This window comes from Equus przewalskii, chromosome 29 (assembly GCF_037783145.1).
Source record: "Equus przewalskii isolate Varuska chromosome 29, EquPr2, whole genome shotgun sequence".
NCBI classification, from domain to species: Eukaryota; Metazoa; Chordata; class Mammalia; order Perissodactyla; family Equidae; genus Equus; species Equus przewalskii.
Window position 1 is genome coordinate 23,780,356 of NC_091859.1, and position 20,478 is coordinate 23,800,833.

Sequence of the window (20,478 nt, forward strand, 5' to 3'; positions counted from 1 at the left end):
GTGGTTGCCAGAGGTGAGGGGGTGTGGGGAGGGGGAGATGAATCAGTGGAGCACAGGGGATTTGTAGAGCAGGAAACTATTCTGTATGATACTGTAATGGTGGATACATGATATTATGCATTAGCTAAAACCTCAAACACTGTATAACACAAAGAATGAACTCTAATGTAAACCACAGACTTTAGCTAATAATAATATATCAATATTAGTTCATAATTGTGACAAATGTACCACACTAATGCAAGATGTTAATAATAAAAGAAACTGTGAGGGTGGTGGTGGTGGAGGGAGTATGTATGTGTGTGTATGTATGTGTATATATACATATTATTATATATATATGAACTTTCTGTGCTTTACGCTCAATCTTACTGTTACTCTAAAACCTACTGTAAAATATAAAGTCTATTAAAAAAAATCTTAAGACAGTTTGAAGAGGAAAAAGACTGGTTAACCTGAACAAAGAGAGAGGTGATTCCATATTGTAGAATGGTGTGAATTACTACCATGTCACACATTAGTTTATTATGGCATATTTTTAATTGAAATAATATGTGTATAATAAAACACCAGGATATTAGTGTATAATTATCTTTATCTCAGAACTCGAGGGGACCTTAGAGATGAATAAACAGGTTTAGATAAACTTAGAAATTAACCAATCGTGACTATCAAACACTCCAAATGTTCCTGAGAAGAGAAAACTGTGTTTGGTTTCCGCTAGGGCAAAGTGAATGTGTTAAAGTAAGTGCTGTGGAAAAAAACCATTTTACAGTCACTAAGGATGCAATAAAAAGTCTCCTGAAATTTTTATTTACATTAACACATTGGAATGTACCCCAAATTACTACATATGCCTGTACCTAAATGGCTCAATTTAACCAGTGCTCATCTTACAGACTCTTCAAGTGTTCCTAACACAATTTCTTTTTTTTTTTTTTTTTTTTAAGATTTTTTTTATTTTTTCCTTTTTCTCCCCAAAGCCCCCCGGTACATTGTTGTGTATTCTTCGTTGTGGGTTCTTCTAGTTGTGGCATGTGGGACGCTGCCTCAGCGTGGTCTGATGAGCAGTGCCATGTCCGCGCCCAGGATTCGAACTGACGAAACACTGGGCCGCCTGCAGCGGAGTGCGCGAACTTAACCACTCGGCCACGGGGCCAGCCCCTTAACACAATTTCTTTATCAACACAAATGATCCACCTTTTCAGCTATTTCAAAACTCAGGACAATAAACATTCCACCGGCTCATTAGAGAGGTGGGGCAGCCCGGGGTTCGGAGTGTGGGTGGTGCATTTAGAGTGCTTGGGTTCAAATCCTGGTTCCACCACTTGCTGGCTGGGTGACCTTGGCCAAGTTACTTAACCTTCCTTGGCTGTTGTTTTCTCATACGTAAAGCAGGGACAATAGCAATACTTAGCTCATAATTAAATGAATTAAGGCACATAACTCACTTGCACAGGGCCTGGCACATAGCTGTCAAGCGTTAACTTTTATTAGTTCTAACGAACCGATTTTAGGAGACCATGACTATGTCATTTTCAGGATCATCTATGATGATTCTTAAGGTTGATGACTATGTGAAGATACCTCCATGGTGATACTTCTGCTACTCTGGGATAATTAAACGTTTAAATGTTGGTCTCTTCCACTGGATTGTAAACTCAGTGACAGCAGAAACCAAATCATGGTCATCCTTGTTAACAAAGTACATTTAAGGAAGTATTTCTCAGAATAAAAAAACCACACTGATTTACTTCTTATTGGGAAAGAAATTTTAATTCAGCTAAAATACATACTGTTGAAGTGAAAATTTCTCTTTATTTCAATTAAAAGAGAAAACCAGATAAAGTTCTAATCTATAATACTTTGGCCAAATAATATTACTTAACTTTTAAAATCACCTGTGTCTTAAAGTGTTTCCCCTGGGGAGACTTGACTATACTGGGATATTTGGTTGAAATGCCACCATGTTGAAAACAGAGAAAACAGCAAACTTCAGGTTTAAACTGAAAATCAACTGTAAGCTGAGATCCACACCATTTTTAGTTGCTGAGAGTTCTAATTCACAACACAATAGTCCCAGGTAACAGATCCAACCTTCACTTCTGGTTTTGAAGGGCTCTGGTGAATGCAGTGAGTGTGACTTTAGCTACTGTATCAAAGACTGATATTTATTTAACCAAGATGGGAAATAAAGGTTCGTGATACTGGAAGAAGTAATAAAGTTCCCATTCTCATGTAAACTACCCAAAATAAACATCAACGGCAGCAAACCAGAAAAACGCCCCAAAGAGGAGAAGAATGGCTTCTAAACAGATGGCCTTCTCTGTTTCATTTTAAGTAACAGACAAGTATTTAAATTATTCTCTACTGAGACTATTAAAATAGCTTTGCTATTGCTATCAGAATGGAATTTCAGATCCACTTAATTTCAAGAAATTGACTCAAATTCAAATCACAGATCTGGTGTATTTTAAATGGTGCTATGTACTCTATGCACTATTTTTGCTGATTATAGCATTGAAGTAGCTGGACTCAGATAATTGAGTTAATCGTATTAAATCAGAGATGCCAAATTAATTTCTTAGACTTGTTCATGAATAGCTCTAAAATTATTATGAGCCTTGATGATTGAAAAACTTTCCCATTTTCTTATCATTCATTGGTGACATAATTTAGATCAGATATATATTTAGACTACAAGATCCCCAGGATTACAAAATCAGGAAGAACGCTAAAGGGCATCTAGTCCAATGTTCTCCTTCTCTAAACAAGAAAAAGAGGCCCAGAGAAGCAGAGGAATGTAGTAGTTAAATGTTTGGGCTCTGGAGTCAGACAGACCTGAGTTTCAGTCCCAGATGGGCAAGTTATTCACTGTGTGGCCTTAGGAAAGTTCCGTAACCTCGCTAAACCTCAGTTTCTTCATCTGCAACATGAGGATAATAATTGTAGTAATCTCATAGATTAGTATAAGATTAAATGAGATAAACATGCAAGGTACTTAGCACAGAAGACTGGCACATTGTAACGACTGAGTAAATGTTAGTAGTTATTATTCTTATGGCTACAAAGTGACAGGTAAGGCAAATAAGCAGCAACAGAACTAGAACTTAAGAGTTCCTGACACATATCAGAGCTTTTTCATTTAAACATGATCCCCGGGATAAAGATTCATTTGTCTGACAATTTAAGTACAACTCTACATCAGACAGGAGGATAACTGTTTCAGTCTCTCTGCTACAGAACTGATAAAAATATTAAATGGGCGACCACATATTGAGGTCTCAATTTCATGAAGATTCAAGCACATTTAGCTTTCCATGAGCAATGGATATTACATGTGTACCTCCACAACTGTTTTAGTTCAATTCTATGTTTTTAAATACTTCCCACTAAAAGCTGCTCATATAGAATAAACGACAAGGCATATATTGGCCTCAAATAAAAGTTAGGGTTCACTGGCTAATGATCTTAAATTTGACTCTAGTTAGTTGCTCTATGGGATAAGTCCAATATTCTTAATTTGTACTGTCAGATATTGCAAAGAATAAGAGAAGAACAGAAAGAGAAAAATAGAAAGAGAAAGCAAGAATAAGAAATACAGGAAAGAAAAAGCTAAAGTGGGTCTGCAGTATGAATGAGACTTGGTTTGATTAATATAGGCCCCCCAAAAACACAGGCATTTGGAAATGCCGCTTTTGCCAACATTTACTGTCCTAAAGGATTCAACTCAGAGTTGAATGTTTTTCTCACACTAAAAAAATGAATAATTAAGAAGCCTCATAAAGAATATTTGTTTTATATAACAGGCTCTCAATACTTCTGCATTTGATAATTTTTAATTAATTGGCTGGTTTTTTCCCAGTAAATATTCTCAGACTGTCAAATGGGTGCCTAAAACATTCTCTTGTAATAAACTAAGGATTACTTTTTCTTATTATATGGAGAATAATCAATGTAAATACAATTAACTCTAAATCTTTAAAAATAAGAGTAAACGCAAAAAGGTATAAATATATAAATACATAGACATCGACTCAAACTACAGTGAGAGAAGCTCATGTATAAACATGAACAAAGCTCAAACACCTTTTTATGTAACACCAATGTGATTCAGCAGACCAACAGATGAAGAAAATAGTAATTTGAAAAGCGGCAATTTGTATCCATACCCGGTATTTAGTATTTCAGCACTAGAAATAAAATCACTTGGCAAACTTACCCGCATTTTTGCACAAGCATCTTGGGTTGATTCTGTCCCCCTGAGCTCTTTTATCAGCATAGAACCTAAATACTAAAATACAAAAAAATTCAATGATATATGAAAAACAGAGTATAAATATGAGTAGTGATTTAAAAGCAAATTGTGGAAGTACTACTGGCTAGGTTTCCTGGCTATAAGTTATCGCACAACTTTTAAAAACTAGCAGTAACTAATCCTAACAAATAAATGCATTTATGGAGAGAAAGCAGCAGAATTAACCACAGTTCTGAAAGCTGGAAATTGCTCTTTATAATAAAACTGCAGCATTTTCTAAAGATGCCATCTTTCAAATCATATTTAACTGCAAAATGGGGGCATCTAAAAATGTTTTCCCTTTTTTTTTGAGGCAGCAATGTCTGCAAAAATAAATCACACTACTATCTATGTAATTACAGGGTTGTATGAGACAGCTGAGAGGCTGAGCAACATGCCCCCCATTTGGGCTTAGTTGGCTGCATAGGTAATTAACTTTAGGCCCTTCTAAGGCGGAGATGCAGTTTGGGACCTTTTCATTCACAGCTGTGCGCCCTGTGGTTGATCCACCTGAGAATGGGATGGGAGCGTGCAGGGAGGGCGAATGCCATTCTCAGTGGTTCCACAGAGGAGACAGCTGAGGTCTGGTGCAAACTGATGCTGAATGGGGTAGGAGAAGGATGAGAGAGTCTCCTCCCAGGAATTGCCCAACACTTTGCTGATAGATGATTGGATCCAATACTGCCTTGGTACAATATGCCACTCACGCTCCAAGTTCTGGCTGGGGGCAAATTGTTTTTAGCAAAGTGTCTATTTTGTCTTTCTATCAGTTGACTTCTCCTCAACTTCTTGAAGCTTCAATAGGGCTCCTTTCTTTTGTCATTTTCCATCTCTAATTTTACCCGCCCTCCCCCCCCAAAAAAGAGCGCCATATGTCTTCTTTGAAAAAGTGAATTAAAATAATTATTTTCCTGACGTGACTGAGGAGACCCTGGCACTCTGCCAAAATGGGGCTGGGAATGAGTCCTGTAGACCCAGGAGTGCCGACCTGAAGAGGACGTGCCAGGGCACTACAGCAGAGGGAGTGGTCAAGGGCCTGGAGGAAAAGTATGTTTGGAAAGGCTCAGGGATTTGGCGTCTGAGCTTTGGAAGAGGAAGGGGGCATCAATCAAACACGGTTTTTGGGACATTACTATTGAAATAAATCCAAAGCTTCAAGATAAGTAAGCAGTAAAAGAGGTGAAGATGGCATAAAATGAAAAAAAGCCGAAATTGCTATGAGATAACCAGAATGCCCACATCTTAATCAAATTAAGGAAAATAATCTTGGCGAAATCCTTACCTTTTAAGTTATCAGGAAAGTTTGTCCTAATGGAAACGTTTCTTTCGATGCACTGCCGAGGGTTCGGCCACTTTCCCTGCTGTAGTCATAACCACCACCACTGTCCCTACAACTATGGTATCTTTTGAACATTTACCTGTTCATATTACAATTCTCAGCCAAGCCTGATTCCCTCTCCTATTAAAAAAATACCCAGAAATATACTCCTAATGATGATAATGAAAGAATCTGGTATTTATATAAAGTGGTAGACCCAATGTTCTGAGATCACGGATGAGTGGAGATGTCTATATACGCTATCTTTATACTCATTTCCATTTTAAGATTGCACTTTATCACATTTCATTTAAGATATACAATTATATAAGAAGACAAAACAGACAAGCTTACAGAATTAAAAGGGTTTTTGTAAAGCTCTATTTATTTGGACTTTCTCTGTGGATAGAAGGCTACTTTAAGAAAAAAAGAAGGGGAGAACATTCTAGGAATTTCAGTGATGGACATTTTGATGTATTTTCAATATAAAAGTAAACAAGCCGGAAATATATACCCTCTATGCCCACTAGTACCCAAATACTGAATTCAGGGTAACTTACAAAAGCTTTGTAATCACACGACTGGAAGATGAGCTTTTCCGGGTGGTGCTGCCAGTATTGCACGGGTGTTGAGGCTGTGGCTTCATTTGGAGGTCGCAAGGTAATGGAAGGTTCTCCCCAGTCTCCTGTCTGAAAATCACATTTATTCTAGAGGTAATATGAGCAGTAGGCAAAGATCATTTCCTATAGCTAGCCTGAGTTCCACTTACACATGTGTGCTCTAAATGTGTAAATGCATTTGGGTGTATTCTATGTATGTAAATACTTTTACTGTTTATTACGGTTTTATATTCCTCAAAGCTGAGTTAACTTTTATGAAGTGAAAGAAGTTCAATTATTCTACTTTTAGAATGACATTCTAAGCTAAGTAATTTTAAAATAAAACATGAAGATATTCATAAGTGATTTACTAATTCATAATTTTCTCTTACACCAGAAAAGAACATAAATCTTTGAAAGACTTTTCTGTTTTTAACTTGACTATTTGAAATTTTTAGTTTGAATTGCTTCTATGTTCAGAATATACAGTTCCATAAATTTTAGTTCCCAAATATGACATGTATCACGTACTTTGAATAAATTTATATCTCTGGAGAAAAGTATTGTGTGATACTAAACAAATTTTAGAAGAAAAATTTACTAATAGATGACAACAAGTTTCCCTCATCTGAATTCACTTGTATTGATATAATGCCACTGTGATTGTCTTGGATGTATTCAGCTACCTTCCTCAGAAAATCTAATGTGCAAATGAAGATTAAACATTTAAATACCAAGTTTGGTCATATGTGCATATGCATGTGCTTGAGGATCCTGATTCACAGATACAAGCACATTCACATATGATGGTATGTCATATAATACATATGCCCACTCAGACAGACCTAAGACAGATGGACATCCCATCATTTTATTATTTTCCATGAGGTTAGCCTTGATCTGTTTTATTACTGTACCAGTTTAGTGTGAGCATCTAGAAAGTCAAGGGCCCATGTTGGCAGGTCTTTTCTGGGCTCTGGGCTGATTTAGCAGTAACACATGGGCGATTTCTCACTCTTTTTTGTGGTAAAGATTCTGATATTTTGAAATTCAGTTCTTTGTTCTCAAATGGACGTGACTAAAACTAGACAATAGGCAGATTTCTGAAGCCATTCTCTTCTAACCTGGATTTGGTTGGTCTTACAGATTTACTAGCAATTACATTTCTCAGGAGTTGGAAGAGTATAAAAAGGTCTCATGAGCTCTAAAACCAAACAACCTTGGCTAGAGATCAAGCTCCACAGAAAGACTAGCAAATGGATTGACATTATAGGATTTCTTAAAGAGAATTTTCAAGGAGTCTAGGATGTGAATGCAAAATTTTGGATGTAGGTATATGTTTTGGGGGAAAAAGAAAGTCCATAGCTTTCATTAAATTCCTTGAAAGGATTTAGAAACCCTAAAAGGTTAAGAACCACAATTTTCCAGGAATAGCTAGGATGTGTGTGAGGGGAAGAGGAGGAGCATTCCAATTTTCTCTGTGTGGTTTGGATTTACATTAGGTGAAATATGAGGTGGCTGACAATGCTGGAAAGTGTTAGGCATAGGCTTTTCCTTCTGGACATTTCTAACTTGCTTTTTTTTAAAAAAGAGAAAATTCTAGAGCCCCTCAGGAATGCACAGGCTTTTTCATAGAGGCAGAGAGCTTGAAGCTTTTCTCCTTGAGATGGATCACTCCCAATCACAGGAAGAACAAAGTTAGCATCATGCTATTTCCTTGCTTCTCACTGGAGGTGTGTGACCAGTCAGAACGCCTGTAGCTCTTCTCTCACGCTCTATTCTGAGCTACTCTGCACGTTACTTTTCCTAGTTGCTGCTTTACTTACATATGGCTTGGTTCTCCTATCTTCGGTCTGTTGACATTAAGAGTTTACCTGGAATATTTACTTTAGAATTTTTAGACAAAAATGCTATGTTTTGTGACTCATCCCTGACTCATTCTTGAGTTTTCTCTTTATATGACTTTTTATTGTGTAAAAGCAATAACTGCCTGCAATTAATTTTAGGATTAAGTTTTCCTCTGAAATCCTATTTTGATTCTTTCTTTTCCTTCTCTCAAAAGCCTGGATCTTTACTATCTCTCCAGTCTTTATTTCAACTGGCTGTGATTTGCTCTTAAAAAAAAAAAAAAACTAGCGTGAAATTCAAAATGTAGGATATGCAGATTTCAGTATTATTTTAAAGCTGAGTGTAATAACCTTTAAATGATAATAGTTAAAACTCTGGAATCATGCAGCCATGAGTTCTTAATTAAAAGCTCTTCCAAAATCTAGAAAATCATCCTCTAATCTCCTCCATTAACCTTCTCCCCCATTCTCCCACCTCCCTCCATAAAGCAATAACAACATAGCAAACAGGTGTTGTACATTTAAGTCACAGGGAACATCGTTAACAGAACAACAGAAGTTTGCACACAACTCCGTGGAATGATACAAAAGGAGGAGCTGGTTGACATCAAAAGATCCTTCGATCCAGTGTCTGCTCACGTGACAACTCAAACCAAGCATCAGATCTTCACGTTAGCCCTGTCATAGTTTAGCTGAGGTATACACTGGCCAAGCTCAAGAGGCAGTTTTCAAAAAGGCCTGAACAGACATGGCATGAGCTGGGTACCATGGGTTGTGGGGCAAGGGTTGAGAATAGGGCTGGGGGTGGGGATGGGTGGGATGAAGCTGGGGTTATGGGGACATTTCAGGGGATAGTACACTAAGCATGCAAATCATATGCAAACTCATTCTCTAATTGTTGAATTAACTCAGGCACTTTTATAATTAAACTTCAATGTGAGTTTCATACACTTAAAGCAGAACTACAGCCAAATGCTGATCCAAATATTTACATCATCCACATGAGTCTCAGCAGCCATTTTGGGAATGACAAGCCCCAGCACATACCACCTCAGTCTGGAAATCATCCCAACCTCTGATTTGATAACCACATGAAGAAGTTCGTGGCGCATCCATTTAACTCTGTTTAGGCAGTGCCATCATCTGCTCTCCTATGACTCCACTTTGTCCAGGAACCACAAACCACCTGCTTTGAATCCACCGTGATGTGACAGGGCCTCCCTTACGTGTTATGGAGGGAGATAATTACAGTGAAGAGAGATACAATCCTTATTTTATTTTCTTTGTGGCCTTGAAACATTTCTCCAGTCCAAATATTTTTTAACTCCCTACAGGGACTGAATCTACCTTTCTGGAAATAGAAACTGAGTTTTGTCATACTTGTTGCTATTTCCAGAAATTCATTTTCAAATACAGGAAAAAGCGTTCTTAAGATTGAATTGATAGGAAAATAATTTTATTTTCCTTCCTGGAAATTCATCATCTCATTTTTTCAACCTTAGATCTAACAATATCTAGGAGACTCAGCTTGTAGGTGTTGGTTTTTCTCTTTGGAATTAATTTAATGGGAATGGATGGATTTGGCCTTATGCTATATTGTAAAGGGCAAATACGGCCGTGGCCAGGAGTCAGCTTCACCTGGTCAGCTGACAATAGAAAAAAAAAAAAAGAGTTCCGAGAACAAGGGTGCCTTAGGTCTCAGCCCTCCTGGAGGCCGAATGACAGCAGGAATGCGCTGTGGAGGAGCCAGGTAAAGCAGTGACTATATGGAGTCGCAGAAGACACCAAAGAGCAAATAAGGGCTTTCGTCTCATATATAAAATAATTTCAAACGGTGAAGCCCAGTAGTAGGTCTTGTTAAATAGTACATTCATAACCGATAATACCTGTATTTCGTCACGTAAATTTTAAAAATGAATAACTTCCCAGTTTAAAAAGTGCTCATTAAATATTAAATAAAAATCGAACAGACCTAAAAACTCTTTTGCCACAAATACTGGTTTGAATCATAGCTTATCATTAACGAAAAACAGACCTAAACATGGGTAACAGTGATGCAATAATATTTCATTAGAATAACAGAATAAAACAGGAAAAGCTTGGGGTAAAATTCTGTCATATTTTACACTATTACAGACTGGCAGTACTCTTTAAAATGCTTATGTAATTACAGAAGAGAAATTAAAATGATTCAAGGCAGTCTTACTAAATATCTTCAGGCTATTTCTTTAGAGCTTAAAATACTTAGAGAAAACCTTTCCTTTAGGTTCATGTATTGAAGGATCTTAATATTACAAGAACTTGATCATGGCTTAAAACTTCATTTACTTTGTATGTCTGTATGTCTGTATTTTCTTTAGGATAACTAAACAGAGGAAAATGTACACCATTAACTATCCCTTCAATTTTCAAATAAAAATTAGTCTTCTAATATAAAGGAAAAACACCACTTGAGATTAGAGTTTCAAACAAAGAATTGATTCTGTTTAACAGGTATTCCAACTGCCAACTAGAAATTCATAGCCTGGCTGAGTTTGAAGGATTATATCTGGGCCATACCTAATATAATGTAATTTAATTAAATGTCTCAAACCACTGACTGGAAAGTATAAAACCACTAACTGACTTCAGTTAAAACACACACGAAAAATTCACAAAGTCTATAGATAGATTTTTATTGAATGGCAGATTCCAAAATGCAGTTTTAAAAGTTTGCATTATTTCAAAAGCAGGTAAAACTGCATGGTTTTAGATCATATGCACCAGATTCCTACGGCAAATTCTAAAAGATCATATCATATAGCTCTCTACCAAGAAAGAGAAACTGAAGATATCACATATATTATCTGCTCTGAGAGTAGAAAGGGGAAACATTGTCTATATTCTTATTTTCTTCTTGAGAAAAAAGTTTCTTAAGGATGTCAGTAAATAATTAAAAGCCATGATTATGACTCAGCTTTCTAACATGAACAGAAAGGTCCGGTATTTTCCAAGCCTTGAATTATTCTTTTAAAAATTTTTTTAAATTAGGATTTAATTGAATTTTTTAAAAAATAGAAGCTTTTAAGTCTTTTGTACTGAGGATTGCTCCCACCTACCTGCTTGTAAATTTAGATCTGAATATTAACAAACATTATTCTTTGCTTCTTCAGAACACTTAATGAAAAACTAAAATGATTTTAAATGACAATTGTTATTTTAAGGTTTCACTTTCAATAATTCTGACAAGTATCAAAAATGGGCTACCCAAACATACATAAGATGTATGTGCTTGTATTTATATTCCATTATCTCTAAGGCTTTGAAGAATGCTACAGACAGCTCCATGCTTATAAATATGCATACATGTATTTGGAGGTGAACGTAAGGAAGGGCCTCCTACAAACAATTACACACACACATGAAAGCAGGATCCTGTAGTAGTTCTTTTGAAAAATCTTCAAGAATAAAGAATGCTAGTTTGGTCAAATGCAGTTGGTTAGACTGAATTTGTTCCTTTGGTGATAAAGAGCAGAGATGGCCACTTCTGAACGTGAAAAAGCACTGGTTAACATTTACAAGTTCAGGAGGAACGGCTGGGTCCCCGGAGCACCAGTACCAGGCAACGGATAGACCCCACGGTCCCCAAGAGCCAGAAGTCCCATGCACAGGAGGAGGGGTGTGCCTGATGCGGCACCCTGAAAGAGGCCTTTCACATGCCAACCCAAGAGCTCTGCTTAATGATTCTCAACCAAATGTCTCAACCTCTCAGACAGCAAGCTATCCAAAGGGAAAAATTTAACAGGAGGTGAAAATAGGATTGTATTTTAAAATACAAAATGAGAACAAAACAAACATTAAAATGTTTACTTTCCAAACAAAAATGTTTTTTTTAAAGTATGCAAAGGTAAAAGGTGAACATTTGAATATTAAGCAGCTCAGAGTAAAGTGGGTCATGATTTGTATCGTCAAATGGAAAAAGGCTGAGAACCACTTTGTAGCTGTAATAGTGCCTCTCCTGGCTACACTCCTCCCACATTTGCATAAAATTTATGCAGAATATCATGCAAATCATACTTGAATATTTCTCACAAGTGAAGCGCACGAACCTTTGAGAATTGTTAGACACAGTGGGTTGAATAGCCCATGAACATGAGGAAGTACAGAACGAGGAAGAAAAACACCGATATATACATGTATATATATATATATCTATTTACCCTTTTCCTTTCTCCTGTAAAAGCAAGTTAAAACAGACACCTGGGATGAAAGCCAAAACTCACATGGGACAGATTTTAACCATAGACTTTAAAACCAAGTATGTTTCTCATTTTAGGACAATGTTTGCACATCAACTCGTCACAAGGCACAGGAAATGAAGTATAATAGACGAAATCTCAGGAGTCATTAGACATCACAAATTTTCTGCATTGCCAGGACATAGTCCTTATAGCTATTGACAACACTTTGCAACACATTACATAGCGCAAGTTCAGGAAGAGAAAATAACCATTTGTAACCTTACATTATGAACCTGATGGATGGCTGAGAAAGGAAATCCAGCGTTCTGATTGGTCCATATCTCACAGACAGACGACTGCTGATATAAACAGAAAACTATCTCATCTTGTCAATATTTAAAACATGGCAGCTACCAAGGCAGTATCAAGGAAGGGAAGGAGGAAAATAATAAAAACAAAGAATCACATTTCTTAAAAAAAAGAAAAACAACTCAAAAAATGTTTTGACGGTGCTCAAGGTTTAATCACTGACTTTCAAGTCATTCTTTTGCTTAAAAACATTTTGAGTTGGCTGGAAAAAAATGACCATTTATGCATTAGTTTTATATCAAGGAAAACTACTAATACATCACATCTTGGAAAAAGCAAAATGCTGTTTACATTTGCCAAAGAGATGGGAAATACCTTCCCTCTTCACGTCATTCATTTCAGAGGATAAACAGTTTCACGAAGTTCAAGAAAGATGAGAAAAAGCATTTAACACAGGTCAAACATTTTTATTTTCTTATCTTCAAATGACTAAGAGCAAAACACAATAAAATGACTTTCTTGATTTAGTCATTGCTCCATTTGATAAACCTAAAGGATATTTTTCCCACCAGAGTTCTCAAGGGCAAAACTGTGCTTAACAAGAGGAGAAGTGTCAGTTTGCCACCCAGCAGTCGGAGCGTGGGGTGGCGGAGGTGGCAGGAAGGAGGCTGGCACAAGGAGGGGTTGGGGTCGGGAAGCTCAGTTCTGTTACTCAAGCAGAATTTTTGGGGGAACAGCATTTGTCAGCCTAATGAATCAGCTCCAGAATTCGGACTCCCCCCCACGCCTTTAACAATCTAATACCTAACAACTATTAAAAGGCAATAATATTTGCTTAGAACCAAACGCCAAACTAACCAACACCCCCTCCTAGGAGTTACAGCAGAAATCACCAAATAAACCAACCTGGCTCCTGGCTTGACCTTTTAAAGAGTTCTTTTCATGAATGCCATCATTCTAAAAGACATGGTGAAACTGAATCACAGAAAATCGCAGAGCAACTAAAGTTATTCAGCAAGCACTGTGACCATGCCCAGAATTCACAAACAGGCCACACAAAGATGAGTGCAGGAAGGAGATAACAACATAGCCACTAGATGGTTTAGAAACTCAGCAAAGAACAACAGCACCAGAAATGAACTACGGAAAAGAAAGCTTATCCCAGGGTCAATGATTCCGCTACTTTCACCCTCCCAGAAACACTCACCAGAAATTTAACATCTCCCTCTCCAGTTACGATGGCATCTCCACACACATCTACGTCTTTGCTTCCCATCCCTTCTGCCATCTGGATGGCTTGCTGGGGACAGACTGTCAGGTAACTGGCATTCTGTTAAGGACGCAAGATCCCCAGGGTCTGACCAAAAGGCAACTCCAACCACTTCCCACTTAAAGCAGCTCTGCTATTCTCAGTTCCCTCTCTAAACTTCATGCTATTTTCTTCACATGCTATTTTCTTCCTCTTCCTACCTTACGAAAATTAATTCCCTAACAAGTTTTAGGCCCATTAAACCCCAAGCCTCGTCTCCCATGGCTGTCAGCTGATTTAACTATGCTAACGCCATGCTTTTAGTAGGATTACCATCTCAACGGGCACAAACCATACTTCTAGGATACCCTTGACCTTTTCAGCACTTTCACCTACAGTTCTGAGCTAATTCTTTTACATAAATCACAGCCTCTACAAGGTTCACAGACAGTGCTAGAAGTAACCCAGGGACCACCTGTCACCTGACAGACGAAGACAATGACATTCAGAGAGGTGAGGTGGCTTGCTCAGGTGGCACAGGGGGAGTGCCACATGTCAGCCTGCCAGGATGGCTAGGAAGGACTGCCAGTCCTTACTGACGTCATCAGAAGTCAGAGGGACTCCGCAGTTCTATGGAACTTGTTTTACTGATCCTGAAACAAGTATATAAATGGAAGCAGTCCATGGAACAGCCTCAACTCCACATGGGTTCAAATACCTGAAAGTGTTACTGTTTTCCAATCATTACACCCAAATGGGCCAGGCCCAGTCTCCCCTCCTTGGTAAGCACCAGGTCACTTGACATTCTGGGTAGACCGCATAACTTCCTGGTCACTTGAGTCAATAAGAAATCATTTTACATAAAACTTCAATATCATATCTGATTCAAACTTTGCCCTCCCTCACCATGGGCCAGTCTTGGGGCTTAAAAAACCTACGCTGGCTGAGACAGGCTTGATCTCCGTTTTGTCCTCTCCTGCTCTTACCCCAGGAGTAGGGGGGTGTAGGTGGTATGGTCAATCTTGGATGCCCCCTACCCCAAGCTCTACCTCCCTCATGCCCTTAGTTGGGGGGGAGGGTACAGAAGGAGGACGAGAGCCTCCTCCTTACCTGGCTCTGGCTGAATTCTCTCTGATAGTTGTCACTGCTTCTCAGGGTAACACTAACTTGGCCTCTGATGCCCTCTTGTGAGCAGGTGCCCCAGTCCGGGTTCTACTGTGAACCCGGGTGAGTTTTTTGGAGGGCTCTGCTAGGGTAGGGGGTGAGGTCCCCACTGCACAGTACCTGATGTGAGAAATATGGCTCTAGCTTAACTCCCTCCAAGCCCTACTGAGCCCTCCTAGCACATATGCCGCCCCTTGGGTGGGACGCACGGGAGAGGGTATAAGCCTAGCCTCCGCCTGCAGGCCCGTCTGCATCACACATGTACATCCTTACCACAGGCTGCTCTGTGACTACTCCCGCTTTCTGCCAGGACATCTCCCTCCAGTTCTCTCTTTTTCAGCTCAGGTTGCTGCTACATGCATCTGCCTGCCAGAAGTTCAACTGTGGAAAGAGATGTCAGTTTCCCCTTCTGGCAGGCTCCCCCTCTCTGAATGAGCATTCCTCTTGGAACCCTTCTCACTAGGCTTGGTGTGTGTGGGGATGCACTCTCTCCTTTCCCTTGGGAAGGGAGGAACAGCCTCAGCTCTTTCCACAGTGGCTCAGACAATTCTCTGCCCTGCCCTGGCACCAACCTTCTGCCTATCTGCATAGATAGCCGACTGTGGCAGGACAGGACTCACTATCTCTTGGTAAATCTTGAACGGGGTATCTGGGTCCATTATTGGCAGCTTTTTATTTAGAATGTGCAGTACTTAGTACCTATGGGAAATTTCCCACTTAGCATCCTATTATACGAACATATCTTCCAATAGTCACAGAAAGTTACCAGAGAGTTAAGGAGGGAAGAGAAGGTCTTATGCCATACTCATTTTATTTAAAAAAAATCCATATAAAAATTTTCTCAATGAAGAAAAAAATCCCATCTCGAGCCATAGACACTGAAGAAGGTTCATACGTGGCTTATACGGTCATGCACTGCATAATGAGTCAACAACAGGCCATATATTTACACAATGGTGTCATAAGGTTAGTACCATGTAGGCTGGGTGTGTAGTAGGCTATACCATCTAGATTTGTATAAATACACCCTATGATGTTTGCACAATGACGAAATCATCTAACAATGCATTTCTCAGAATATGTCCCTGTCGTTAAGCAATGCATGACTGTATACATTTTAAACAAGTTACAATAATAATTTTTCACTTATAAGCTATGTTTTAAAAAAAGTAAAATCTCTATAATTTCCAATAATTATGTGACTCAATACAAATGGTGAAAAGTCAGACTTTTAAAACAGAGTTTAGGGGCCAGACCCGTGGCCAAGTGGTTAAGTTTGTGCACTCTGCTTTGGAGGCCCAGGGTTCGGATCCTGGGCGCAGACATGGCACCACTCATTAGGCCATGTTGAGGCAGCATCCCACATGCCACAACTAGAGGGACCCACAACTAGAATATACAACTATGTACTGGGGGGATTGGGGAGAAAAAAAAGCAGGAAAAAAAAAAGAAGAAGATTGGCAACAGTTGTTAGCTCAGGTGTCAATCTCCAAAAAAAACCAAAAGAAACCCAGAGTTTAGGGCCTGGCCCTGTGGTTGAGTGGTTAAACTTCTGAGTGCTCTGCTTTGGTGGCCCAGGTTTGTGAGTTCAGATCTCGGGTGCGGACCTACTTTACTCATCAGCCATGCTCTAGAGGCAACCCACATACAAAAAATAGAGGAAGATTTGGGGCTGGCCTGGTTGTGTAGTGGTTAAGTTACCTTGTTCTGCTTTGGTGGCCCAGGGTTCACTGGTTTGGATCCTGGGCACAGACCTACACATGACTTATCAAGCCATGCTGTGGCAGGTGTCCCACATATAAAGTAGAGGAAGATGGGCATGGATGTTAGTTCAGGGCCAATCTTCCTCAAAAAAGAAAAAATAGGGAAGATTGGCAACGGATGTTAGCTCAGGGTGAATCTTCCTCGCCAAAAAAAAAGAGTTTAAAATAAAGGCAGTTAATTGTGTTTTACTTATAAAGATTGTTAAAGGAAAAGCTGATACATTTCAGATAGTACAGTCATTCTGTTGTCAGCAAATAATTATCAGGCTCAGAACACAGTAATTTAAGGTGGGCCAGCTATAACTGGTGACTTCATAATATGAAATGGCTCTTCTTCCAGACATGTGGTTATTAGGCTAAGGGCTGGAAAGAATTTTTTAAATGCAAAAGAGTTTCCACTACGGAATTTCATTATATTTATGAAGATAACATTTCAGGGTACAACATTATTGAAGTACTGAGTGTTGAAAAGTTTTGAGAAAGAAAATACCAATGACAAAGTCTCATCTGGGGTCCAAATTCCTAGAACAGTAGAGATTTAAATCTAAGTTTTAAGTAAGCTTTAGAAACTCTTCATCTGTAAAGAATAATGATAGTTCTTGACCTACTTATTTCATCAGGTTGTTGTGCAGCTCATGTTAAGTTTCATGAGAGAGGGAACTTTTTCACAGCTAAATTCCTAGGACCTAGAACACAGAAGGCCACCACACATATTTACTGAATGAATGGAATCATAGAATGTGTTCAAAATTTCTTGGCAAATGGTAAAGCACTAGAGGAACATTAATGACTGTTATTCGTCATCATTTGGTCCACTTTGTTCTTACCACTTAGGTCTTCAGTAAACTATGTCACTGCTGACACATTTCTGTTAAATGCACTGGAAATTAACCTTGCAGACTTCTCATTAGAAAAATGCTCATTTTTTTTGAGGAAGGCTGAAAAAGGGCTGCCAACTTTGTTGAAGAGAGAAGGAACATTTGTAATCATCATACTTTTATGTTAAAGGGCTGCTTGGTGAGAGCTTGGAAACAATTCTGTAAAAGGATGTTAACACCCCTTTGCAATTTCATTTGCTTATAAATTTTCTCTCCATCCCTTTCCCACACATACTGCAAAGGCTAATTTAGTTTAGCCAAACCTGAATTATGATGAAATCCAAGTAAACAGAGGTTAAGTAAAGATACAGTAGTCTTATAACTGAGATCTAATCAATAATTTAATGTTTATTTCTTTGATGATAAAGTTAATACACATTTCAGGGTGTATAATTTTATCGTCTGTTGAGCCCTCTTTCCCGACCCTGGAAGTGTTTTCTTAAAATACGGCCCACATCTGTTCTTGTTACCATCATGTATCTCAGGTTACCATGAATTCAGTTTGGAAAAGACAACACATTTGCATTCAAATCTAATAACAAAATAGAAAGCATATTACTCATCTTCAAAGTTCTCCTCCTAAAGGTAGACTTCTTTTTTGCTCGACTGGTAGCAATCCAGTAATTTACTATAACTTCTTTCTCTATCATCATCTGTTTTTTCCTTCTTTACTGGAGCATTCTCAAAAAGTACTCTAACTTCTTCTATTAAATTCAAACAAACCCATTCCCTTAACCCAACGTGCTCTTTGAGCCCCTGCTCAACTTGTGTCCTTCTTTAAGAAGCCAAAGTCCCCAAGAGACGTATGTACTTCCCAGGAGGTGTCTACATGGTCTCCACTTTCTCTTTTCCTGTCCTCATCTGAGCCCACGCTACTGAAACTGCTTTTCTCGGTAACCTCCACTCTGCCAAATCCAACTTTCCATTTTCCTTGACCTCCCAGACACACTTGACCACTCCTTCCATTTCTTAGCCTCCTTTGCTGGTTCCTATGATCTGATCATGCTCTGATCCCCAGAGCATCAGTCTTCAATTGTTTTCCCTTCACTGGCTTCGCTAGGTGGTCTCATCCAGTCCTGACTCCCAAATTTGTATCTTCAGCCCTGACCTCTCCTCTGAACTCCAGACTCGGATTACAGCTGCCTTCTTGACACTACTTTGATGATTAATAGGCATCTTAACCTTACATTTATTTCCCCAAACCAAGCTCCTGATTACCTTCCCTTCCCTATAAACTTTCTTATCTCAGCAAACGGCAACCCCCATCTTCCAGTTAGAGTCATCCTTTTGCTCACCTTTCACATTCAACCCAGCAGCAAGTCCTAGTGAATCTACCTAAAATCTTCTCCCCTCCTATCACTCCCTGGTCCAAGCCACTACCTTTTCTCACTTGGATTATTCCATTAGCTTCCATACTGGTTTCACTGCTTTCCTCCTTGCTCCCTTAGTACTTATTCTCAATATAAAAGCCAAAACGATCCATCTAAACTGAAAGCCAGATCATGCTGCTCTGCTCCATTTAACTCAGAAGGAAACTCAGAGTCCGAATAATGGCCGGCACGAATCTCCAGCCTCTGGCACCCATCCCAGCCTTGCCTCTCTGCCCTCCTCTCCTATTGCTTTTCCTCTTGCTTACTCAGTTCTGGACAGCAAAGTACACTCTAGCTTCAAAGCCTCTGCATTTGTTTCCCCTTCTGCCTGAAATGTTCTTTCTCTAGACACTTCAGGACCAGCTCCCTCACTTCCTTCAGGTTCTACTCCAATGTCACCTTCTCAGAGAAGCCTTCCCCAAGCACCCCAGCATATTATATCCAAACGAAGTCTATCCTTTCCACACCGCAAGCCTTTCTTTCAAGCAGAAATTGAAAATTTGAAAAAACTTTAGACCACAGGAACCTGTCCCACTGGCACCCTGACATTCATTCAAAGATGAAATACTACGCATCTATTGGGTGCAAGGCATGGGTCACAAAGTGAGTAGGGATCAGCCCTGCTTTCAGTCAATGTTTACAGAATAGGGATTGTACGGACACAATCTTTTGTCCATTGTCAGGACCAGAAGTAAACTGGGACTGAGAGGCTGATGGCAGGTCTTGGAACAGAGCAAACTGACAATAGCTCCATCTACTCAATACCACCAATTAGGCTCTGCAAACCTTCCGGGAGTCTGCCGGTGCTGTGCAGCTAGTGTAATAAAGAAACTTGTAGGAACAGAGCCCTCCGGTCAGATTCTCTCAGAGATGAAATTTTCTGCCTTGTTCTAGCCCTGAAAACAAAAAAAAGCTTTTCCTTTGTTTCCCCTATGTTTGTCATAACTCTTTCATACTTCAGGGTGTTCAGAATTGGACCAGAAAGAATCCAATGAGAAATAGGAAAGGTTCAGGTGAAAGCTAAAGGAATAATGAAGTCCATTCTTTCTCTTGGATGACAGTGCTTCTAAAATAAAACAAAAACAAACTTGAAGAGCGGACAAAACAGCTTCAAAGGCAAAAGAAAAAAGGGTCTCGGAACAAAGGAAGTCTCGGTCAGCAGCCAGCACGCTCGGCGGCTCCTTGAGCAGAGACTCAAATGAGATGAGATCTGTCAAAGGATGGAGTCAAACAAATTTAGTTCAGTCAAGGCATAATGCACTGAACACCTCGTATGCATCTTTTCTTCCAGCAGTGACATCCCAGCGGCCTCGTCTTCCCTGGGCACTAACAAAACCCTGCCTGGAAATCAGAAAATCAGAAGCTTTTGTCTTTCCCAAGTTACCCAGAGGCCACAGGCCGGCACCCTATCATTTCTTCTGTCCCACTGTTGTAGACACCAGAACAATCCTCTTTCTCTCCTCT

At 39.2% G+C, this 20,478-nt stretch overlaps 1 protein-coding gene across 47 annotated transcripts in view; it reads right to left on the bottom strand.

The window, feature by feature from the left end:
- The window catches only part of ANKS1B (ankyrin repeat and sterile alpha motif domain containing 1B), a 1,029,975-nt gene that overhangs the window by 41,498 nt on the left and 967,999 nt on the right, over nt 1–20,478 (bottom strand). For 19 of the 47 annotated variants that reach the window (XM_070599947.1, XM_070599935.1, XM_070599933.1 and 16 more), the window contains 3 exons: nt 12,566–12,640; nt 6,176–6,304; nt 4,223–4,294 (listed from right to left, as the gene is read on the bottom strand). In XM_070599947.1, the coding sequence (XP_070456048.1) occupies nt 4,223–4,294; nt 6,176–6,304; nt 12,566–12,640 (276 nt within the window). Of the gene's footprint in view, nt 1–4,209; nt 4,295–6,175; nt 6,305–12,565; nt 12,641–13,797; nt 13,975–20,478 lie in introns of those variants that run through there. The other 28 variants (XM_070599948.1, XM_070599945.1, XM_070599943.1 and 25 more) reach the window with 6 other exon arrangements.